We start from the raw sequence: 24,728 nt of genomic DNA, 5'->3' as shown, positions 1-24,728 counted from the left end.
TCATGGTGATGGAAATTGATTCATGTGTTTTTCCCATTTTGCTCCTGCCTCTGCCCTGACTGTACACAACCAGTGCAACTGGTTGTGCTGCATTTTCTACAACTAAGATGATATTTCAGTTTAATTTAGAGTGTGAACCTAAGCTACTGGATGATGTAAGTAATCTGATTTTGTTATAAGCAGACAGAATTGGGGGATGCTTCATTGCAGCTTTATATTTATGGTACTTTAAAGAACTTTTGAGGAAAAACCAAGTTTTGAGAATACGCTGACCCCATGGCTTGTTTGTGCCCCACGCCTCCTATCTGGCTAGAGCAGGGGTCGGCAAACTATGGCCCACAGGTCACAGCCTGCCCAGCTCTTGTTTTTCAACAGCAGGTGAAGGCAGGTTTTTACATTTTTAAGTGGCTGAAGAAAATCAAAAGAAAAAAAGTATTTGTGACACATGAAAATTATATGAAATTCAAATTTCAGTGTCCATAAAGTAAGCTTACAATTTTATCAGTTAAAAAAAATTGTGAAAATTGTTACATAAGTACCTGCGCAATAGCCTTGACTTTACCTTTCAGGCCTATAAATCCCCAAATATTTACTCTGTGGCCTTTGAGAGGATATGTTTGCTGACCTGTGTACTAGAGTATCATATTGGAGTCACAGGGTCTTACAGTTTACTTTCTCTGGCTCTATTCTCTGGTGAATTCCGTCAGCCCTCTGAGTTCAGGATTCCCCTCTCCCCCATTAGAAAAATACTCTTGGAGTATTTTTTGGAGTATATTGTGTAAGTTTACATAAATGTAAAGGTCTGATGATGAGGATTTTCTTGACAAGGTTTGCACTGTCTTGAAAATCTCTCAGCCTGATCACTCCAAGGAACTGGTTTGGGGGTGCTTGCACAGCCTTCCTTCTAATCTCTTTGGCTGGCCTTTCCCTGTCTGATATTTTTCACATGGAGACATATTTTTTCTGACTATTATTTTGTACCCAGGGACAAACATAATAACCATCATCTGTTAAATCTGTGGCAGGAGAAAAGCTTCCATCTGAATTGGCTTATAAACTCTTTGGGGCCAAATTTACATTTATAGAGTTACTCAACATTGTAATAGTGTGCACAGAAGGCTTTCTGTCAACATCGATAGTCAATATTTTTATCACCTTCACTATGTAAACTTCTCTTATATGCACCATGGATTTTAAATTGAAAATAACTTTTTGCACTCTGATTATATTTTGCATCACATAAACATTTGACAAAAGGATTTTCTACTTCATGCAGGGATAGTCTCAGCTGGTTTGGTAAGCTCACACTTGACCTTTGAGTCCTGTGCAGCTTATTTAACAATCAAGTGACTATATTTTGCCCAAAAGTTGTTGCCAAGCATTGCTTGTGATTCATTACATTTGAGCTAGGATTGGAATCACAGAATGGTTGCATTTGTGTTGACATTTCTCCATCGTCTTTTCCCATATTGGGGCAGCTTTGAATACCCACATTTTTCCTTTTAGTTCTCCCCTTGGCTTTGTCAGGAGAGAGGAGGAACAAACTGCTGGTGCATTACACCTTCCGTTTTTCTTCAGATATGGTAATTTTTCTTTCTTCACCTTTTCCTCTTGATGACATGCTCCAAAAGGACATTCTTTCTGAACCTTCCCACCTGGCTCCTGATTTGCTGAACCCATCCCAAGGTTCCCCCTTTATGACATCCCTCCATGCCATAAACATACATATATGTATATCACTCATCTCCACCCAGCCTATTCCTCTGGAACTTAGTTCTAGACTAATTTATACCAAGTGAAATAATTCAAGTTGAGCCCTACAACTGACAGGCTAGATGCTGAATGTGTCGTCAAGTTCTTGGGCTGGGTTGCAGATGGGGTGCTGATCTACTATGGTGTTGTACAGTGTGTGAGAACCAGCAGGTGGAAAGGACAGAACATAATAATCATCTGTGTATGCTAGTCGAGTCCGAAGTTTAGGCTCTTAAAAGAAAGAGGCGTTTCTCAACACTTATCAGAGGGACACATGTTCTGGGATCTGAGGAAAGTGTGAATTCCAAGCATGTAGACCTTCCTTTCCAAGACCCATGGACAAATCCGTATTGAGCCTCAGAAACACCAACACTACCTCCCCACCCAGTATCTATCTTAGATTTTCAAAGGATCTCACATTTTATCTCTGAGTCCTCAAATTAGTGAGGCTATCTTCATTTTGCAGAAGCGATACAGTAACACTGCAGGTCCAGGATCTCATTATTCTTTGACCCCAGGCTTCTGATGGTCCATGATGTCCTGCTTGGACCTTGGGATCAGCGTTCTGTACTAACTGTAACTAGCAGGTTGGGATAGTCAGTGAATCCAGCAATGACAGAACATGCACAATAGAACTCTCTTCCAGAACCTTGGAGTTCTTCAGTTTTTCAGCCGTTGATGAAAAAGACTCTAATCAATCGCATTGTAAAGGCACACAGTTTTTCTTTCTTAAAGCCAATCAAGCTAATAGTTATTAAGTGGCTACTAAGTTCAGGCATTATGCTGGGTATACTGGGAGACTTTTGGAATAAAATAGTATCCCTGTCCTCATGGAGTTTACAGTCATTTAGGAGAGGCAGATCAGCAAAAGGAATGAATGAACAAATCATGAGACCGTTTTTGATATTGCTAAGTGTCATGGAAGGTTGTGAAGGGGTGACTTTTCCTTATACTCTGAGGAGGTGACATTCGAATGGTAATCAAAAGTTAGTCATTTGCCCAAAGATTTAGTGTTGAGTGTTCCAAACAGAAGGATCAACATGGGTGAACATCCTTCAATGCAAGTGATAATGGCATATTTGTAGGGCAGAAAAAAGGCCAGTGTGGCAAGAATAGATACAACAGATGGGAGTGGAGGGACATAAGGTCAGCTCATGTAAGACTGGAAGCTCTCTGGACATTATTTTAAATCTAATGGGAAGCCAGTATAGTGCTTTTTCCTGTAGGTGGTAGAAAAAACATGACATGGAAAACATTTCCTCCTGACTTTTATTCTCAACCCTCTGCTTCTACAATACCCCTTTCATTTGATTTCCTTTCTTTTGCCTCTTTTATTTCCAACACATTCTAATTCATCCAACCTTAAAATATGGCATGGTTTGGCTGATGTCTTCTGACAAGAAGCAATTACTCATTTAGGAGACATCTCTCTGGTCACTCTTTTTCTGCTAATTTAGAAGAAAAATTGGTCCACTGTATTTCCATCATGTCTGAGAAATATATTCAGGATCTCATTGCAGTGAACTTCTCTTGGGAAGACTCTTTAGTAGGTTTCTGAGGTTTTGTTTAAAGGAATCAAAGCTTTGCTGTTCATAAATATAGTTTATAGAAAACACAGATCAGCAAGAGATGAATTTGTGGATCAGATTTCAGGTACTGACCTTGTGTCATGTGGTTAAGTCATAGGTTGCCTCCAGCAGTTAATGCCAATTTGGGTATTCCTGCTAATATTTTATTAAGTATGAGGGCATTCTGAATCAAAGGCTTAAAACCCTGTAGTCTGTTGTGCTTATTATTTTGATAATCCATCTAATTGTCCTTGGAGCTTCCAAGATATAAGACTTGGCTTCCCTGATAATCTTACAGTCACATTAATAATTGCTTTGGAGCATCTGAATGAGGCTGTTATCCAAATATAGATGAAGCAGAGAAGCACTTTCTACAGGTCAGAGAACACAAAAGTGCTGTTACGAAATTTCCCTATTTTTTCCCTTCTCAGCTTTGAAACAAGTCATAAAACAAATGCTTGGAATGAATATCTTTCTAGATTGTCCTTGCCTTGAAGAACAGCAATTCAGAAACTTAGATAAATGGAGTAGATAGACACTCCTTCTCCAATGACAGATGAACTAGAGATCTTTTGTGAATTAAAAGTTTGAGGAAGAGAGAGCATAGGTTAGTGGTGTAAAAGTTGTGGAATAAGAACATCTTGATTAAAAAAAATTGTAAATTTTATGTCTTGCAAGTTAGTTGCTACATTTGTAAAGCTCTCTCCCTTCTTTCTTTGAAGAGTCTATACCTTATATAGGTTCATAACCCAAATGCCTAACATGATGCTCGGTACCCTCTGGGTGTCCAGTGAATATTAATTTAACCTAATAATAAAGTCATTCTTGGGTTCTTACATCAAAGTCCATAATAACACTAAGTTCCAACTGAGTGCAAAAAGACAATGAGAAGTATAAATTGTGAAAAGGTCTGAACCCCACTTTTGTCTTAATATGAACCCCTCTGAGGCCTAATGATAAGCATGTTCATTGTACACATGGATTTGTTAGTGCATTTTTGTCTGTAGCACTCCCTATTGTATTACTATAATTAGGTGTCCTCTGTCAGCGTTTCATGGTCTTACAAGGCTTTGAAAAGCAGCATGGCATTCAGCACAAAGGACAGCACCAGCAGCCCAAAGTGGTGCCATTTTGGGGGCTTTTTTGTGGAACTCCAGCCATCCAGATCACACTTCTAACCCAGGGGCCTCCTCTAACCCAGGGGCCTCGCTTCATGCACTGTGGACATTTATGGGTCCGGAAGTGTTTTACTGAATGTTAAAGGAGGCTAGACACGAGGTAGAAAGTTATTAGGGATACAAAAGTGGACTTATGATGGTGCATGCAGAAGTTGTTGTTCAGGGTCTGTTAAAGCAGAGGGACTTGGAGAAGCTGGTTGCACGGGGTAGTTTTAGTGGAGTCCAGTTTTTGAATCACTTGCAGTTCTACTTTGAAATGAACGCAATGTTTTCACAAGACTGTGCTCCACGCTAAAGAAAGTAAAATGGGTGAGGTTTATGGAAGACAGCATGGAAGTCTAGTTGGGGCACCCAGATTCAAAGAAAACACCTGCGCCTCCTCTCTACAGTGTCCTGGAAGCTTTGAGGTTAACTCAGCCTGCCCCAGTGTTTCTAACTGCCTTATACTTTTACAGTAATCTGTGCCAAGCCTTCAGCTGACATTATTAAAATTCCAGAATATACAAATGTACTTTCATATACTTTTAAAAACTCAGCAACGATTTAGGTCTGCCAGTCTTCAGTTATTCCTATTGGGGATCACTAGAAGAAGAGGCAATTGGAAATAGAATTTTTTTTTTTTTTTCAAATGGGCAGGCCCTGGCAAAGCTCGGGCAGCAGTTTTTATAACAAAGCCACAGGAATGATAAAGGAAGAAGAGAGAGTGCCAACTTTCACCTCAGGGCTGCACCATGGCCATGTCCCGGGAGGAGGGTGGACAGGGGTGACAGACGCATCTACATGTCCACCGAGGCCTCACAGGGAGATCTAAGACAGCACAGCCCAGGGGGAAGGACAGGGTTCTGAGAAATGTCACAGAAAGGTCACCCAGAGCTTTCTTCCCTGCCACATATTTCAGCTGCTCACTGACTCTGAGACCTTGAAGATGGGCCCAGAGAGGCGGGACCAACAACTCGGAATCAAAAAATTAAAAGACATTAATTGTTTGTTAAAGGGTCTGGAAAGTGGGTCTCTTACTGGGCCTGGTATCGGACGCAAAGGCTGACAAAGTTGTAAGTATCTCGGAGAAGAAAGGTTGGCAAACAGAAATTGGTTTTATGGTATCTAATATTAATTACTAGCACTGGAGTATCGGATCCACTTGAATGTGCTGTTCGTACCCTGTTTCACTATATATGTAAACACTTTGTAAATCCTTCAGTGGGTTCACTCCCAGCCATGATCCTCCTATCCTATTCTCTCCAGAAGGCCATAAATTTTTTTTTAATCATATTTTTTATTGTAGAATATAACATATATACATAGAAGTGATAACTTTCCAAGTGCAACTTAACAAGTATTCGGGAAAGTGACTGAACTAGAGGAAGGGATAGCAATAGACAAGATGGAATTTAACAAAGAATTATGAATACTAAATCTGTAAAAATTTTCTTTTTCTTAGTTGCTATTGGAATAGCTAGAAGTTCATAAATTCTTAATAGAAAAAAGTCTTCTCTCACTTTCCTGGGTGATTGTGGATGGCACATATGGATATGTCTTGTCTGATGGTAGATTTCAGAGTCTATATTTCAAATTTCAAAAAACATCCTCCTCTCCGCTACATCATGTGCATGTTAGTGGGCACGGAGCTGTGGGCTCCTCCCCCAAAGCTCTGCTTTGTCACCTACTGCTGGGGAGAGCCAGTGACCCAGTTGCTAATTTGCTGCTCTTCTAAATGACGTGGTAATTTTCAGCAGGTTCAGAGTTTCTAGCAGGTAAGTGAATGGCATTTTGGGTAATGCTAAGATCTGGGTGTGACCCTTTAAGTGTGGTCTTCAGAACACTAGCGACACAGGGTATCGGGATTGTCAAACTGAATTAATGCAAGAGCTGTGTGCTCGTGCTGCACTGTGGACTCTGCAAGAGACTGTGGTTGCCACAAAAATGAAAAAGGCACGGTCTCTGCTCTCAATGATAATTTTATGCAGTTGTTTAATTTATTCTCTTAATTTCTATCTCTTGTCCTTTCAGCTTCCTCACCTGGTGCCAAAAATGTTTTTTCTTCCTCATTTTAGCCCAGGTTTGTGTTCCAGCTGTCCCTTCTTGACAACTAAGCCATCATTTATGTCAGCATCTTAAAGGGCTCTTTTCCTTAATAGTCTCAAAGTGATATTAATTTGAGGCATAAAATGATATCACCACTATTGGTGGGAGAAATTAAGTTTCAAAAAGTAGCCAAAGTCAGCTGTTTTCAGTGTCCTCCTATGTTCTAAGGACACTCCCGGCACTGGTTTGGCTTGTTCCTAATTCTAAGAGTCCTCACTAGCAATTTGCTGGATTATGTCCTGGAAGCAAAGTGATGTCATATATCAGCTCTTCAATAGTTAACCTGAATTTAAATCAAAAGCTTTCCCCATTTATTCATGGAAATTCAGTTATATCTGTTTTAAGCATGTGAGTTCTTAAATGTCAGGGTTTGGGGATCATGAAATTCAAGTCAGTCAAACAAGCATGAAGTTGATTTTCCTACCAAACTCTAGGAAGCACCCACTGGTCTATAAATGGCAGCCCTGGCTTTCCCTGGTGACAGTTTGACCAGTTCCTCCTTCCTAGTAGCTGACGGGAGCCCACAGCCAGGGGAAGACTTGCTTTGTTAGGGCAAGCGGTTCAGTGCTCCTTGGGGGCCTGGGATCTCCAAGCAGACTAAGCAAATTGGTGCTGGTAAAAGTGTGTTTTGAAGACCACAGAGTAACAGGGACCTCCAACTGTGCAGAGCTTTGCAGCATGCCAGTTCCCCTCCGTCTTTGGGATGTCTAAGTGGGGTGAATGTTTTGCAGCCTACACAGCTACCCAACCAGTGTCGTCTTCGTATTCTGCAGGAGCATCATCAACTTGAGGTTCCTTTGGCACACCCTCAATAATGCTCCTCCACCCACTTCCCCCTGCCAGAGCGCCCCTCAGTCAGGGTTGCCATGGCATGCGTTGTAGTTATCTTGGCTTGCCTAGCCAGCATCTGCACGCCAGCCACAGAAGAGGCAGCAATAACGGTTTGTGGAGGCATGGAATGACGAATGAAAGAGCACATGAAAAAATAATTATTTGGGAAAGTAACTTTGAGCAGATCTATGAGGGCTGGTTTGATCTCTTTTCCAGTGAAATTTAGCAGCTACTACCAGGCATTTAAATAAATTTCTAGACGACTCACATCCCCTGGTTCTGCCCAGTACCCTGAATATGGTATACGAGTGACTGTATTCTACGATCACTGAATCGTGTATGTCTAGAGAACTCTGACCAGCAATTATTAGAAACTACATAACTGGTCTCTCTATTCTCCTGCCCTTTTGTCTGTAGATACAGGATCAGGTGATAAGGCCAATCCCATTGACAATTTTTCCCCCTATTCATCTAGGACTCCTCTTTTGGAGAAAGGGCTCTCGTTGAGATTGAAGTGCATCAAACACCAATTCTTTTTCACACACAATCATGCCATTCCCAAGAACATGAATGTGTGTGTTCCAAATACCCCTTGTATAATCAGGATGAGAGTTGACTAAGGTTGTCTCCACTAAGGAAGATAAATGTAGTTCCAGATTAGAATTCAGAAGGAATGTTCTTGTAAGAACATGATGGTCAGGTTTTATAGCACTCTTTACCTGAGGATCAGTACTGCATAAAGCATTTTTGAGGGCTAGCCTGGGGGTGCCCAAAGCACCATGGATAAATGTGGCCTGTTGGCAGGTGTGCTCCAGTCTGAACAAATTGCTGAGAAATGACTTTTTCGGAGAATAACCCACTCATAAGTTGAGCTGGGCCATCTTTCCATTTGTCTTAAACGTACTTAGATTTTTCATCAGTAGGGTGAAGTTCTCATAATTGCACATGCCCCATTCCCCCAGAGCCAGAAACTGAAGTGTTAACCCTTGAAGAATCAGCCCTACATGCAATCTCCATGGTCTCTTACTTAACACTTCAGGATAATTTTCAATAAACCTATTTATTTCAACTTCATGTTCTAATTATGGACCTTAAATTTGCCAACATAACTAAATAGCTGCCTCTGTGCTTGTGAGTTCTTGATTCACGGAACGTTTGCTGAGTGTCAGCGCTGTGCATGGCACTTTGCTAGAGCAGCAGTAGCTTGGATGTTAAAAAAAATACAGATGCTTAAAATCTAGAGGACATATTGTTCTCAGATGAAGGAATTGCTTATATGTTAAGGAATGAGGGTTCTCACTTTGAAAAGTGACACTCCTTTTGTGTTTCTAATGCTTATTCAAAGCCACATATTTGCATCTTGGCCCAGCTTCTCTGTTCCCTCCTAGGCGGATCTCAGCACATACTCCTGCAAATTCCTCTGCTCCTCCTTGGGACTCTCTTACAGATCATTCCAAATCCTAGTGGATTTTCCTGCTCTGATTAGGTGTCTTCCTCCCGGCTGATTGAGAGCATCTCCGGGTCATGAGCTTGTCTTCATTCATCTTCCCAATATTAGCACTTAGTTCCCTGCTTTCCACCGAGCAGGGCTTAATCTGTGCATCATAAATGCGTCTTTCTTTCAGGACTGATGGAAAGTTTAGTGCCCTCTGATGCCTCCCTTCCCTGCTTTGACCCTTTTTTACAACATTTATCGCCATGGAATGTGCCGTCAATTGTACTTGGTTATTTGCTCTTTGTCTGTCTCCCCATTAGAACGTAAGCACCACAGTGGCAGAGACTTTGTCTTTTGATTCCCTGATGAACTCTCAGTGCCCACGTGGGGGTCTGATCCACAGTGGGTGCTAAATACATATGTTTTGAAGAATGAATGAAATGAAGAACCTGCGGAAGTATCATAGTGGGTTAACTGCTAAACACCATTTTGTTTCTGAAAAGGAAACTAGGACAGTCAGTTTTGTGATGTTCCCAGGTTGATCAGGTGATAACATCTGTCTAGAAAGTGGTCTCACTATCCCATTTTAAATTTCCCCCCAAAAGTAAAAAAAGGCCAGTCATCTTCTGTTTCTCACACCCAGTTATTGAAATAAATGGCTTAGTCTGCACCTAAACCAGGCTCCCTGGAGAATGTCCAGGCTTTATCCCAGAAGCAATCCTGGCTAACTGGTTTCAATGAGAAACACCCCGAGGGACTCCTTGCTTTCTTTAGACCCTGTTGATAAATTAACTTTTATTGGCCCCAAATGTGGTGCCACTATAATTTGGAGGAGGCTTTGGCTAGCAGGGAAGCTTTTGGTGCTTGTTTTCATGACATAGTGAAATGATAATGGTGCTTAGTCAAATAGTCAAATAGCATCTGTAGCTCATGTGAGGATTCAAACCTATGTGGGGCTTGTCCCCTGGAACCCTGCAGCTGTCAGCTCTTGTCCCCACTGTCATCCTGAGCCCCCATCTCACCTCGAGTACGTGTCCCTGTCGTCTTGGCCCCTCCCTAACACCCTGTCGCACCTTCCACCTTGCTTTACACAGAGCCACGTGTGCTGAACAAATTGGAATATATTATTGTTGTCTAGCCATTATTATTATTTTTAAGAATACCTGCAGGTTTGAACAGAGAGAAACATTATTATTACGGCAGGACCTTTTTTCTTTTCCTTTAGTGTTTTCTAATCATATGTTCATATTGTGGCAAATCATAATATATGAAAAATGTGAATGTGAAAAGTGAGGAAAGTAACTATTATTTTGTCTGTGGACTGCCTGGTTATATTGTAAACAGGGTAAAGCTTTCCTTTCATTTTCTTTCATACATTCAAGAAATTAAGGAGACATTGCAAAATGATGACAGTCATGATGCAAAGAAGTCACTTGCCATGGAAGCCACCAGGAGAAGTTATTTATAAGAAAAACAACTTTTTTAGGGCTAAGCTGAGGCTGAGTTGATTAACTGGTTTTCCTGAGGAGAGACAAAGCCTAAGCTATAATTTATTGAAAATTAATGAAAGTGAATTTTGGTGGCACCAGCTACCAAACTAGAATCAAAATACAACTATGGGCATACTGTTTCAAAACAGATTTCCCTTCTGGGCTGCCATTTTTTTTCTCCAACTCTAGTACTATCACAAATAGTATAATTTACAGAATTTTTAATTTGCAAGCAGTAATAGTTTGCATTTGTTAGTGGTTCTGACAATATATATCCCTGGAAGCTCTTATCTTTTATTTATCATTTCTTTTGATGTGTTTCTTTATAGAGTAGCTTAGTTAACAATTTTAAATCAGAACTTATTCTTCTTGAAGCTTTTGTGTTTTGTTTCAGAAGCCTGGCCTTGCATTTGTTTGTTAAATAAATGCTTCAGAGCTCTTTTAGCTGAAGTGTAAAATCTTTAAATTTTGGTATGATCGTTTGCAAAATTCTTGATGTCCAACTATGAGACTTTTATCTGGAGAGAGAGAGCCTGGTGCTGTAACCAGACAGCTACACAAAAGTTTGGATTCCTTTTTTGGTGAAAGTATGCCCAGTTTTAGATCATCTTTTCCTCTGAACTTGATTCTCATGAAAGCCCTTACCAATTTGGCCTTTTAAAATACAGGCAAGATTCATTTCTTTTTTTATTTTTTTGTCCTTCGAATTGTTTTTCACGTTTGGATGTGCCTTTGAGGACGCTAGAACAGGTGTGCTCTTGGTGCTCACCTGAGGAGCCGTTCCAGGTACAGCCATGCCTGAAGGCCCAGAGGGTGATTTTTGGGACCTGGCACGTGGGTGCTTACATGTCAATTATCAATGTCTTTGATTTTCTGGAATTACCTCGGAAGGGATTCCTCTCAGTGATTATCCATCGTTTAAGATACCTTCTATTCTTGGGGTCCCTTGGAATGGTGGTCTCTGTGGTGTCTAGTATTGGAAGTACGCTGTCCCCACAACAGGTTAGCCAGAACCCTTTAACCCTCCAAGTTAAAGGAAGAACCCAGATCGGCAGCAGGGAGAAAATGCCTGTTTGGTAATTCTGTGTGGACATTTCCCATTTTCACGGGAGGGAGAGGATGGGTGCTGGGGTGGTGGAGGCACATGGGAATTACGGCTAGACCAATTCTCACCAGCCTGCTGACCTTGGAGGAGTTCCTTGGCCTATCTGAGTATTCATTTCCTCATGGAGATAATTCCTACTTCACAGTGTGATTTTGGGGATTAAATCAGGCAGTGCAGGACAGCTGGCACAGTGGAGGGGCTCAAAAGAGGTGAGTTCTGTTGGACGTCACTGGAACTCTCCCACAGATCTAATGGGAAAGACAACGCATATAATTTTGCCTAGCTTAGCAAAAATTTCATGAGATATTAAAAAAAAAAAGTCTGAAAACTACAACTTGCATTTCATCTTTTTAAAAAAAATCTATATTCTGGGACACAAATACATAAATTCCATAAATGTCCATGTCGGGCCTTGGATTGCTCATTTTATCTGCAAATGGACTGTCTGAATTGCCTTGTGGCTTAGTAGTGAGGCTTTTATTCACCTACCAACTTAAAAGGCTGGGGAGGTATTTGAAATATCTTTTGGCATTGTGCACAGGAAGATTATTTAAATTACATTTTCGAGGATGTGTGATACCTACATGAAGCCCAAAGCAAGAATCTGAAATGCGTTTTATATTTTTACAAACATATTTTGATTTATTTTTCATATTAAGGATGGAAAGCTTTATTATTTTTCAAGAATTTTAAAGCCGTGTTTAAAAAGTTATCTACATAGAAGCTATGGAAAAGGCTCGCCACTACCCTCTGAATTAAATGAACTAAATGCTAGAATGAATAAAATAGGTGTTTCCATCTCAGAGTCAGAAAACATGGTAACGTATACTTGGACTTTAGGACTTCGGTATCTCGTCTCCAATATATAAATGCCATTAGTTGCAACAGAAACAGAAAAAAAAAAAAAAGGTCTCTAAAAACTATTCAACGATTGCAACCTTGAAGGACAAAGGCTTACTCCGGGATGTGTATAACGCCGTATTGGAGATAAGGAATTGATCAAGTGTCAAGAGGGAAGAAGAAAATGTAACAGTAGAATTGGTGTATGCATTTTTTGATGGAGATCTGTAGAGAGAATTTTTTATTTTCCCTGTAAACTTCTGTGCATATTTTAAGGTAATGGCTGGAACTGTGATGTTCTGAGACCTCTCTGTGGAAATCGTTCTCGGAGTAGAGAAGAACCTTTCGGAGCATCCTTCCACTTAGACCTCCTTACTTTCATGTGGGAAAACGGAGCTCAGGGGGGCCAGGCTGGGATGGGGTAGGGCTTGAACTCAAGGACTTGAACTTTCCTGTCTCCACATCCCCTGCCCTGGAAACAGGCACAAAGTTTGATGTCTCCGTTCTGTAACCCTCAACCCCTCCTAAATGTCGGAAATAACCTGTGTAATAAACCAGAACGTTTCTTTGAAGGTATTCAGGTTGTTTTCCTGCTTAACCTCCGGGAATTTTAGTTGGAAGGTTGCCATCTGGTGAAAAGTTACTTTGGAGGAGGTAATTTTTATTTAGTGCAATGTAGTCTGGAGACCAGCTGAGAACCTGCTCCTTCTGTCTTTCCTTTAATCTCCTTCGTTCTTTCTTACAGAGGAGGAAGCTGGGTGCAGAGAGGTGACATAATAAGCCTCCCCAAGGTCACAGTTAGGGGAGGGGCAGGGCAACGTCCCCAACTCAGACTGGCTGGCTGCAGAGCCAGAGGGTATTTTCCTCTGTTCCCTTCTTAATTCTCCTTCCCGGAAAAAGGAAAAATGCAGTGCACAGGGGGCAGAGCTCAGCTGGTGACTTGAACTTTTTAAATGTTTTGGGTTACAATAAATGTGGAGAGAGAGAAACACTGCAACTGACTTGCTCAAGAATGTTAGAAAGGAAGTTCTGACGTTTTCATCCCGTTCACACAGGGAGCGCTTAGGGACAAGAGTGCACGTGGCAGGAAGGGGAACCAGGCTGCCTCTGACCTGGCTGCCGAGCCCTGTCTTCTCTTTGCGGCTCACGGTCCCCTGCTTTCCTGGGGTACATGCGCCAAGCGCCTGCAACGGCAGCATGCAACACTCTAGAGAAGATCCACAAGGATGGTTTTCAGAACCCTGGAGGCAGGGGAGAGGCTGTGGAGGTGCCACCTACTTCCCCTCAGATTCTAGCCGTTCCCAGACAGCCAGGTGGAAGACTTCGATCTCATTAAGTGGGTAAGTTTTGGCAAGAGCACCCCAATCGCCTGTCTAGAGGGTGCGCTGCCAAACTGAGATGGAATTGCCTGTTGCCCAGCTTTCCCCCAGCTCCCAGAGGGAGGAGTCTGGGGAAGTTAGTGAGTCCGAATCGAATGCCGAGACCTTCGTGTTTCCTCACTGTTGGTGACATGGCTGCCACGGTGCACGATTTTCCAAGTTGCTTCTTTCTGCTCTGACTTAAATTAAACTGTCCCCTTACGCCTCCTCTGGAATTGTGATGCAGTGTTTTTCTGTTGGGCCGTGGATGGTAAGAGTAAACTGAGAGAAGATTCTCATCTTCTGGCCGGTCTTGGAAGAGCACCTGATTCTGAATGATTCGTCAACGTAAGGGCACAGATGAGGCAAGTCATTTCTATCCGCCTAGCATCACATACCTGAGTTGCACCACACTGGTATGTTCTGTGATGACCTGTTCTTCCTGCTGTTGTCTGGGTGAGACCCTGTTCAGGTTTTCGAGCAAAGCTGCCATGCCTACATCATACATATAAGTTATATAAATAGATGGATAACGCTTGTGCAGACACACATACCTAATTCCAAAGCTGGACCCCAAAGCCCGTGCAGGCCGATGAACCACTGGACGTACACTTAAACAAACTGCACACAAGGCACTGTGAAACTGTGAATGCCTCAGAGGCTCGGCCCGAATTCAGCTGACCCGTATCCCCGTGCTGCCTGTGCTCACCACTCCGGAGACGCCTGGGAGAAGCCTTCTGCGTGTGCGGATGTGTGGTACCCCGTGCCTTCGACAGGCACGCATCCCAGATTTCCCTGGACCCATATCCTGCCCTCGTTTTCAGTAATGAAAGTAAATGAGTAAACGTGGTTGCTATATTTACGAGGCCATATAGCAGGGGTCAGCCAACCAGGCCCATGCGGCTCAAACCCGGCCTCCACCTGTTTTTGTAAATTAAGTTTTACTGGAACCCACGCACACGCAATCATTTACGTCTTGCCCATGGCTGCACTCACAATACAGGGGCAGAGTTGAGTTGCTGCAACACAGCCTGTTTGTGGCCTGCAAAGCCAAAAATATTTACCGTTTGGCCTTTTACAGAGCAAGTCTGGTGGCCCATGTCATACGGGAAACCGACCCTGACATCCTGCAATAAACACAGACCCCTGCGAGGCAGAGGCCCCACATCTTAAACATGTGTATCTGCACATGTTCCCGTTATTTTTTCGGGGTTCCTCTTTTTGAATGATCACAAGGAAGAAGGGCATGAAGTCAGCGTGAATGCAGCGTCCCAGCTGGGTCAGCTGCCCCTCATCTCTCTCCCCTGGCTCCCAGTTTTCACAGCCACGGCACCTGCTACCCCAAAAGAGCCTGTGACCTCACGGGGAGTCCCTCGGCCTTGTTTTTCTTTTCCACCACCATGCCACTGGACCAACATGCCGCTGACAAACCCCCCTTTCTCGATGAGACTGAACGGGACCCCAACTGGCGGTGACTGCCCCTGGGAAGGGGTGAAGGACTAGCAGCGATTAACGAGGGGCTGTGAGTCACTGGATGTACAGCCCTTCCCGCAGGCCATCAGACTCCTGGGTCGGTTTGCTTTGTCGCATTGTCTTCTTTTAAGCTGTGTTCTCACATTTGCTCCGATTCAGTGCCACCCCTAGGGCAACTGAAGGGTCAGAATCTCAGCTCTGCCTCTGGCATGTGTTTAAGGACCTGGGGTGGCCTGGATCCTGCTGTCCTCCCCCCAGCGACTTCCCCCAACCCATTCGGGTAACACTGGGCAGATGCTGGGGGACACCTGACCAATAAAAGAACCTGTCTGGCTCTGGCCAGTGGCAGGTCCCAGCCTCAGGCTCTCGGCTGCCAGCAGAGCTTCTTACATTGTTTTCAGCTCTTGCCCGAATTAGCAGAGCATCCGTAGGCTGTCACCAACCAGTGGACATATCAAGACACTAAATGTGTGGGGTGCAACGTCTCAGAAGTCACCAGAGCCGTCTCCACCTCAAGGGGGCCATTGGGGCTGCTGAGGTACAGTCACTGGTGAGCACGAGGACCCCTCAAGAGCTCTGGCCTGTTGGTCAGAGGGGTTTCCTGCCCAGGGGTCCCATGGCTGCTCTGAATAATTATGCCTGTTACATGGGTTTTTACACTTATGCCCCATTTGCCCCTTTCTCAGTCTTCAGCAACTGCATTAGTGGCTCAGTTAGGGAGCCTGTGTGACCATAACCTGGGAAGAGACAAGAATACTCGAAGCTCTGAAATAAGCAGGATAATCCTTGGCATTGATGCAAGTGGAGGGACCAACCACCACCCACACTGCATAAAGCTGAGCGGTTTCAGTGAACTGGCCGACGCCTTACAAGGGACAACAAGGAAAGACTTTTGAGTACTTTTTGCACATCTACCCACGAAGGGAATGCATCCTACTGAGATGCTCAGATTCAGGGGTGTCCTTTATTCAGGATCTACTATATCCTAGTGTGTCTTGAGCTTATAGATCCCATCTTTAATACCGTACCATGCCCATTTGATAGAAGACAAAACAAACCCACTGAGAGTGACTGGCCTAAGCTGAAAGCATCCTCTGCAGAGGCCTTCCAGAAATCTAGACATGCAAATGAGATTAATTAAAGAGTCTCTTATGGAAAATAATTTGGAAGCTACTGAAAAGTTGTCATGGCCAGGGATATAGACATTCTGACACATGGAGTAATGCTTCTGGGAAGAGCTTGATGACAAATGCACAGACTCAATGGTGAGAAGAAGTCCTCCTTACAAAGGTTACACATTAAATATATTTCAAGAAGCGTGAGTTGGCCCATAGCCTCTAGCCGACTCAGAGGGGTAGTGTCTTCCCCAGCTCTGTCCTAACATCTTAAACAAGTGCAGGTCACCATCCTCACCAGGCTGGCTTGAGCTTGGCATGAGATACAGAATGTTGGGGCTAAGTTTTGTCATTCGGATTCAAAGGTTATGACTCTGTGGAGCATACAAGGATGCCTGCTCTGCCCAGGTTTTCTCTTAATGCACGTTAAAATTCTATAAAGCAGAATTTTATTGTTTTATCGGGCTTGGTGGGAGGGGAGAGGAGCTGACTTTTCCCAGCTTCTGGGCATTCGCCACTAGTTAATGACCCAGGGGATTTAGAGTATTTTCCAAGGCAGAGGCTCTTGATACTTTAACTTGGTCATTAAATTTTTTGGTAAAATAATCCACAAAGAGTGAGTTTTCCTGTTTTCCACGAGATGCAACTAAAACACCTATTTCTAGTTCAGAAGGCATCCGTAAAGGAACAGTCCTGTGAATTCCTCACTCTTATCTCCTCATCCTGCAAGCAAAGGGTTGAATTGTCATGAATTTGGGAAGCCAGCTAAAACTGGCCACTGTCACCATAGTTGCACCGTGGAAATCAGTTAGTGCTACAAATCGGGGCTGCTACCAGCTGCTCACCTCGCCCTCTCCCCTTGGCTCTGCTGGACCCAGAAGCCAGCAGGGGAAGGAAAAATGAGCTTGCTTCCTGCCTACAGCCTCCGGGGCTGCTGCACGTGGAGAAGAATGGCAAGGAAGTTGCGTTTCAGCCACATTCAGGACCCTGAGCATTGAGCAAGAAGGGGGCACCCTCAAGGTGGCTGTGGAGGTTGCAATCCCTTGGTTCCTTGTTCTCTGAGTCTGCAGGGCTGAGGGGGAGGTGAAAACAAAGGCCCTTTGGAATAGAAATGGGCGCCCACCAGGCACAGAGCTGCCTGTCCATGGAGGGCTGGTCTCTCGTGGGTGACAACTGAGTGAGAGGCTGGTTTCAGACTGAAATCATCCTTTGCCTTGATGTCTTCCAGGAGTTAGGAGCCAGGCTCTGTGCTATATTTGGGGAGTACCAGGGTGAAGGACTTTGTGTAGCAATGGAAATGTTCCACGTCTGTGCTGCCCTGTGCGGCAGCCAGTAGCCACGTGGCTCCTGAGAACTTGAAATGCGGCTGGTGTGAATGCAGAACTGAATTTTCAATTGTAATTCATGGTCATCAGTTTGAATTTGGATTTAAGTGGCCACACATGGCTAGTGGCCACTGAACTGGCCAGAGCAGTCCAGTCCTTCCAGGGACTGGTTGGGACAGTGTGTGCTGAGGTCACGGGGGACACGTTCATCATGCTGGACTCGGCATGTGGGGGCGCCGCTGAGTGGTCTGCAGACCCCCACACCATTGCTGACCAATACAGCAAACACTCATGCCTCTGCAGCCGTGGACCCATCCAGATGCACCTGCCAGGCCTAGCCAGACTGAGGTGTACCTTTTCAGCCCCAGTCCCTTTGCAAGACAGGCGGCCGATCAAGTGGAGGCACCCACAGGTGTGGCCCTTGCCAAGGCCTCAGAGGCAGCACACCATGCAGGCCCACCCTTCTTCCCCAGAACATCTCTGCTCAGAGGCTCCTCCTGAAAACACATGCCATGCTGGTTCTGATAGTGTGAGGAGGAGCCTGCACCTCCTGGCTTTCCTTTCCTGGGTGCCCAAGTGTCTGGCCTTTGGAGGTTTCTAGACAAGCATGCATTCAGTATACACATTTGGTTTTCCCTTTTTTTTGGTGAATTCTATCTCTCAACCAGCTACGTCGACATATTTCTATGCCACTGTCTGGCTTAAGTCAATGCCTGCTAGATCAAAATGAGTGATTGCATCCTTGTTTGGGCTTTTCACTTTTCTGTGGGCATGAGGTCTACTGATCAACAAACTCCCTACATACCCACCTTAGTGTGCTGCTTTGGGGGATATATACACACATGCAAATTTAAATGGTTGAAATGGGATGAGAATGGAAATGGAATCCCAAGATTGAACAAGTCCTTCTGGAAACATTCTGTGGTGTTAGCTTACCTCCTAATCTACTGCTAGATTACTTTACACTTGGCTAGCATCTCTCTCTACTTAATGGCCTAGACTGCAAACAGACTGGTGTAAACAGGAGTAGGGGTACTGGGAATGAGATCCTTCTGTAGCTGGACCACTGGCACTAAGGGCAGGATCTCCAACAGGCTCTCTGCTTCTTGAGCCAGGGCTTAAGTCTCACTCGCTACCTCACAACTTAAAGGGTGCTTCCTCACCTGCTGTTTACAATAAGCAAACCCTGCATCTGACTCCACCGCAGGGTGGTATATGGCCCTGGCAGTACCCATTGGCTTACCTTCATGCTGGCTGCCAGCTTGGCTAAGCAGGAGTCTAGGGGCCCACAAATCACATGAGCCTATAGGGCATAATCTCAGCTCCACCCTCCAGCACAGGGCCAGAGGGAACCCAGACAGCTTCCAGGTGCAATGGGAAAGGCTGGCCAGCTGTGAGCACTGTCTCAAGGAGCCAGGGACCAGAGCAGCGTGGGCTGTGTTGTACCCACTGAGCCCACAGCCCGGCCCACTGCAGGCTTCCCAGGGATAAGGTCCTGACTTTAAATCATTTGTTTTTAAAGTTGTTGCTGTGCATTTTAAACTTCAAAAGATGCTAAACAAAGTTCAGCCAGCTGTCATCAGTGCCACAGTACTGGCCCGGAACTGGGCATCATTTCTGCAGCCCAAATGGACCCCACTGGACAACCCTTGGGAGGCGGTGAGTGTCCTGATCAAACACACAGTGGTGCTTTGCGAGGGGCGGATACTGCTCGTTCAAGTTCCAGGTCAACAAAGAAAAACACATTGCCCTACAGATGGAAGTTATTCCAGTTATAACCAAGTCAGTGTTTCTTTTTCCGAAGGCCATCAGAATTCGTTCTTTTCTCTTCTCTAATCTGATTCCTAAGAGGCAAATTGGCTTTTTATTTGGATTGGAGAGTGGACTGGCATACCTATTGTGTATTACTAATATCATAAACCTTTAGTCCTAGTGGATAAAAACGGAAGACCCATCAATTCATTCAAAATATAGGCTGAGTATTGAACGCAAGGCCACACAGGTGCATACTAACCAACGAGTTTATCCTGAAGGTGAGGATGTAATGAAGTCTAGCATCATAAAACAAACAATTCCCCTTAGTGCTCGCTGCATCCTGAGACTACAGGGTATTCACAGACACTGGCTTTAGTCTCATTATGGGTTGGGGCTTTCAGGGCTGCACACGGGACACCCCCCCACCCCGAGAGTGAGAAAGCCAAGACAAGTGTGAGCACACATACCCTTCTCGATGAGCCTCTCCTTTCTCCAGCTCCTGAATGACACCCAACAGCACTTTGATAGTTTCTTGGCTTGAGCTGATCAAGTTCTCCATCATCTGCAGCTGTGCTTTCAGGTCCACCACTTCCGTCTGAGGCACAATTTGCTGGCATTCATCACCCACAGCGACAGCCGCTGTACACAGCTGGCCTTCCTCTGCGGGTGGGGCTGGGGCCTGCGGGGCCTTTTCACCACATTCGGGGGACGGGCACCGCAGCAGGGGCGCGCAGGTGGGTGCGGCACCTGGGGGGGCCTGGAGCCCGTTCACCTGCACCGCCCTCCTCCGCTCCTCGTCCGCCCCTGCTGGCCAGAGGGACCACTCGCTGGCCGCCGCGGAGTTGGACAAGGCAGGCTCAGTGGCGACCTCCGTCTTAAACAGCCTCCCCGGGGCCGGCCGAGCGGGCTCCTCTGTCTCTGGCGTCCCCCTGTCCTGTTTGGCTTTCCCGGGCGGCTGGTAGTCGGGCTCTTTGGAAGGAGGCCGAGTGGAGTTCTGGAAAGGACCCTCTGGGCAGCTGAGCAAATCCCGGTTCGTACCCAGCTCTGCACAGCTGGGCCCTAAAGGCTGGTCCGCCGCGTCCACGTGCTCACTGGAGTGGAAAACCAAGGCCGTCGTCTGCACCCGGGCCGCCCCACAAGGCCCGGCGTCCTCTGTCTGTTTTCCCTCGCTCCCCTCTTTAGCACTGATCAAAAACCCATTGTTTTGACTTTTGAAGGGATCCGCTGCAGGGATGCTTTTGAGGTTCCCTTTTTTGCGGTCCAGGGGGAAGGTCTGGTAGCACTTCTTCAGACCCGGCGACGTCTGCACGCCCGTGCTCTTGGTCACGTTGGGGATGGCCCTCCGCGCCGGCACAGTCATGTATTTGCGGTAAGCGGCTTTGTAGGCGACGGGCTTGGCCTCCCTCTTCTCGCTCAGCTGTCCTCCTGAGAGCTGGAGGTCCCTCTGCTCATTCTGCGCCTCGCAGATATCCTTAAACCGCACCTGCAGGGCTTTGTTGCGTTTTTTAATCTGCCGATTGGGATCCAGGGCGTATTTCATTTCCAGGGCCAGAGAGGCAGCTGGTTCCACTTCGCTCTCGGAAGCTGTGAGTATGCATTTGCTGGTTTCCTTACTGACCATGGTTCCTGCATTCAGAAACAGCAAAGATGTGTCAGCGGGGCAGAAACACACACGCAAACGTAGGCAGTACAGACTTTTAGCCCACATTATGCTATGTGGTTTCTAATTATTTTTAAACAGGTGAGGGCAGCCTTTAGGTTAAGGGAAATCAGACAGGCGGAGAATTGCTAGCAGGCACAGCTTGAGATGCTTCTCAGATATTAAAGCCTGCTTGCTTTCCCATGTGGGATACACTCATTTTTTTTCTTTTGATAGTAATGCATGTTTCCCCATTAGACAAACCTGTTTTACTATATTCATCAAGAAACCCAACGAGGCTGCCTCTTCTGCTTTGCAAATTATCACTTCATACGCACATATAAACTTTCAAGGCAGATGGTTTACCAAATACAACTTATTTGGTTTGGGGTTTTTACTATTTTTTAAGGATGACATGATTAATCTATTATTGGGATCCAAGAGAATTGCTGTTTTGCTCTTAAAGACTTATCGGAAGATGAGATTCTAGGTGTCCCATGCAGGTAAGTGTTGTGTGCAGATAAGTTGAGGAACTGAAATAGATGTATATTTAAGCTATCCCTTAGGGATGTTGGGGGATAGTTTACCATAAAGAATAAATCTTGGGGGTGTGGCTTGCTTCTAAGGGGTTAACACTATCCATGAAAAGAACCCGGATTTCCCTGCATCTCCAAAAGCCGAGTTTGCAACTTTTCTCTTTGATTCAGTGGGAAGTGGTATTTGAAAATCCTTTTCTCTGTAAAGAGAAATTATTCACCCTAGAATCAAGTTTTGTGTTTTGATCGCAACCTCTAAAAAGGAAAACAATGGTGGTTGTTTCAGTACTTAAATTCTGAAAGAAAATAAAATCATGTGGCTTTATGTTAATCATGCAAATTCATCCTGGGCTGAATTATTAAATGTAGCTAAAAAGATGCAGGTGGCCAACGATTCCTCTCGGGGAATACCAGTGGGGTAAAACGCCTTCACTTTATTAGGCAGATTCACAGCTGTTTATTGCACATGGAAGAACTTTCTTGAGGGCTGAACTGAAAGCGAGGAAATATCGTTAAGTCTGTTGTCTGTGAGTTAGCATTCTCTGGTTTTCCTTGTGTTTGAGAAGAAAACAGTCAGATGGGAGGGGTGATGGGCAGGCAGGGCTTGGAATGAGGGACTCAGAAGGCAGAGATGGATGTGAGTGGGCAGTGGACAGACTGTGTGACCTGCCATGGGGGAGCCTGATGGCCCCTCACAGAGACCCCCAGGTGAGGCTGGGGGCTGCCGGTGGTGGTGGTAGTGAGTCTGAGGGCCACGTGCTCTGCCAGTCCTTGCATGGACCAGGCCTGAAGGTCAGTGCCACACTCCCTGTTTCAAGGAGGAAATGAGGGCTCAGAGAGGGTATGTTGCTGTTCAAGGTCACACAGCAAATAAGAGTGTACAAGCAGGAGCTAGATCCTGATGTATGGGACCCCTAAATCCAGGCTGGTTCTGGTAGACCAAGAGTCTAGCCAACCAAGAAGCAGGAAGCCTTCCCCATGCCCTGAGTTCTTACCGAGTTCATATTGGAGGCCCGTGGATGTGGTGGTTTGGGGAAGAGGAAGAAGGGAGAAAACCCTCTGGACCCCTCTGAGACTGCAGACAGTTCCCTGCCATCTGGGGACCCTGTGAAATTTCCCTCGGCAACCCAGGCTTATGTGGTCCTGGCATTTTGCTAGTATTGACTGAATGAAAGACTTCTAGAAAACTCAAGTATTTCATAAATTATGTCTTCCATAGCTAACCAGCTACCACATTAGAGCACAGCGAACCATAATCTAGACTGGGATTTCTCAACAACACACTGCTGACCTTTGGGGCCAGCTCACTCTTTATGGTGGGGACAGTGCTGTACCGTGTAGGGTGTTCAGCAGCTTCCTCGGTGTCCACCCACTACATGCCAGCAGCACCTCCACGCTCCAGTGTGACAACCAAAACTGTCTCCAGGCACTGCCAAATGCCCCAGAGGGCCAGAACACCACCTGCTGAGAACCACCGAGTTAACTTCCAGCCCCAGATGGCTAAGGCTGCCGCCATTTTATCCTAGAGTGTGTACTGAAAGGAAGGCTTTGGGTAGGAAGCAAAGTGACAGAGCAAGGACAGACAGCAGTGCCCCCACCTGCCACGGGCACGAGCAGGTCACAGCACACCTGCCCTGAGGGTCCATCTGAGATGAGCCGAGAGCCAGGCAAGTCCTAACCCCTGTGAAGAGTTTTGTCTCCTGACAAAATAATCAATCTGTAACAATCTCATCGGAGTTAGCTGGAGAAGATACAGAAACGAATCTTTTTTGGTCTTTGAGGCTTAAGCCAAGCACTGGGGATATTTGAAGACTTTGTAAGAAGTACAGATTTGAAGCTCAGAACACTGGGCCATTTTGGAGAGAGGGTTAAAGGAAAGTAGCATTGACATCCTCAGCTCCGTTTGGGGGAGATCTAGATTGTGGGTAATGGGTGGGACAGGGCATGCCTGCTAAAGATAGATACTATGTATCTTTTTCAAGACACTTATTCCAACAGGTTAAAAAGATGCACACAAAAGGTCTTGATGGGGGATAGTATGGGAGATGGTGGGGGTACAATAAGAAAATTAAATCTTCACCCTCACGCTTATCTCATATTCATTCTTTAACTGCCTTTGTTGTCCAGGTGTTTCAAAATCTATTGTGCCATCATTCTGCAGAAGACCTTCATACTAGGGAAAATTTGAAAGAGAGAGCATTTTTATAAAAAGCAATTTACTAGTAATTCTTCAGCCTTTTCCCTGCCACTACTGAAAAATGTGGGTCTGAATAAGTTTTTCCCTCCATGCTATTCATCATCATGATTTCCCAGGAATTGCACTGAAATAATTTTCTGACATCAGTCTGCTGGTTTGGAAAGATATTCTGAGTCTTGGGCCCAACCGTCAAACTAATAAAACAAATCAGAAGAATTAATTGCCAGTCGAGAAATAACAAAAAAATAATAATTCTGAGCTTTCTCTGTTATATAGGGCATTGCTAAGTATATACAAATCATTTGTTTATCAGTAAAAACAGTGGAACACTGAGGATTTTAAATCAGTTTATTTTCTTTGTTGTTGACTTAAAATTTTTTTTTAAATTTATTTTTAAGTAATAGTAATAGAATTATCCTGACCCCGCTGGATAGGAAAGCTACCAAGGACATTTTGTATTTGACTTATTTCGACTTCAGATGAGGTTCTGAGTCTTTTTGATGCTGGATAGTATTTTCTAAAGCTTTAGAATGGAATTTTCTTCAACATTAAGAATTACTGTCTTCTTAAGGTGGGCACATTTACTGTTTGTTGGTGGGATCAACCTTGCGATGTTTACCATCCAGAAAATGATTTTGCCATGAAGGTAATTTGAGCATTCTACAGAAGACTGTGAGACACGTAGAATCTCCTTGCAGGTGTTCATTCATCCATTCCATCATTCATTTACAGGCCAAGTCACGTACTTCTGTGTTCTTGCCAGTGCTGACACGCTCCCTGGCACTTCGCTTGCATTTTCTCATTTGACCTACAGTAGTAACCTGATGGGGAGGTGCTATTTTTGTCCTCCTACTGCAGATTGAGAAAATGAGGCATAAGGCTTTCTTTTTGCAACTTCTTCAGAATTCCGCAGCGGAACCCCTTCCAAGCCCATGCACTAAACTGCTACCCCTGGCTCACAGAAATCTGTCACCTGAGGTGACTCATGATAGACCACAGAAAGCATCCAATTGCTGAAGCCCATCTGGGCAATTTCCTTGGCCTCT

General features: G+C 44.8%; 2 protein-coding genes across 8 annotated transcripts in view; one reads left to right on the top strand and one right to left on the bottom strand.

Annotated features, from left to right (window-relative positions):
- Positions 1 to 24,728, top strand: part of DOCK1 (dedicator of cytokinesis 1) — a 546,722-nt gene that overhangs the window by 251,443 nt on the left and 270,551 nt on the right. The window lies entirely within an intron of this gene.
- The window catches only part of INSYN2A (inhibitory synaptic factor 2A), a 57,828-nt gene that overhangs the window by 16,874 nt on the left and 16,226 nt on the right, over positions 1 to 24,728 (bottom strand). For 2 of the 6 annotated variants that reach the window (XM_037804947.1, XM_037804949.1), the window contains exon 2: positions 19,778 to 20,936. In XM_037804947.1, the coding sequence (XP_037660875.1) occupies positions 19,778 to 20,931 (1,154 nt within the window). In that variant the 5' untranslated portion in view covers positions 20,932 to 20,936. Of the gene's footprint in view, positions 1 to 13,252; positions 14,138 to 19,777; positions 21,060 to 23,571; positions 23,659 to 24,728 lie in introns of those variants that run through there. The other 4 variants (XM_037804944.1, XM_037804946.1, XM_037804948.1 and 1 more) reach the window with 3 other exon arrangements.

Source organism: Choloepus didactylus, chromosome 15, assembly GCF_015220235.1.
Source record: "Choloepus didactylus isolate mChoDid1 chromosome 15, mChoDid1.pri, whole genome shotgun sequence".
Classification (NCBI taxonomy): Eukaryota; Metazoa; Chordata; class Mammalia; order Pilosa; family Megalonychidae; genus Choloepus; species Choloepus didactylus.
The sequence above is the reverse complement of the archived record's forward strand: the minus strand, read 5'-3'. Positions and strand labels throughout refer to the sequence as shown.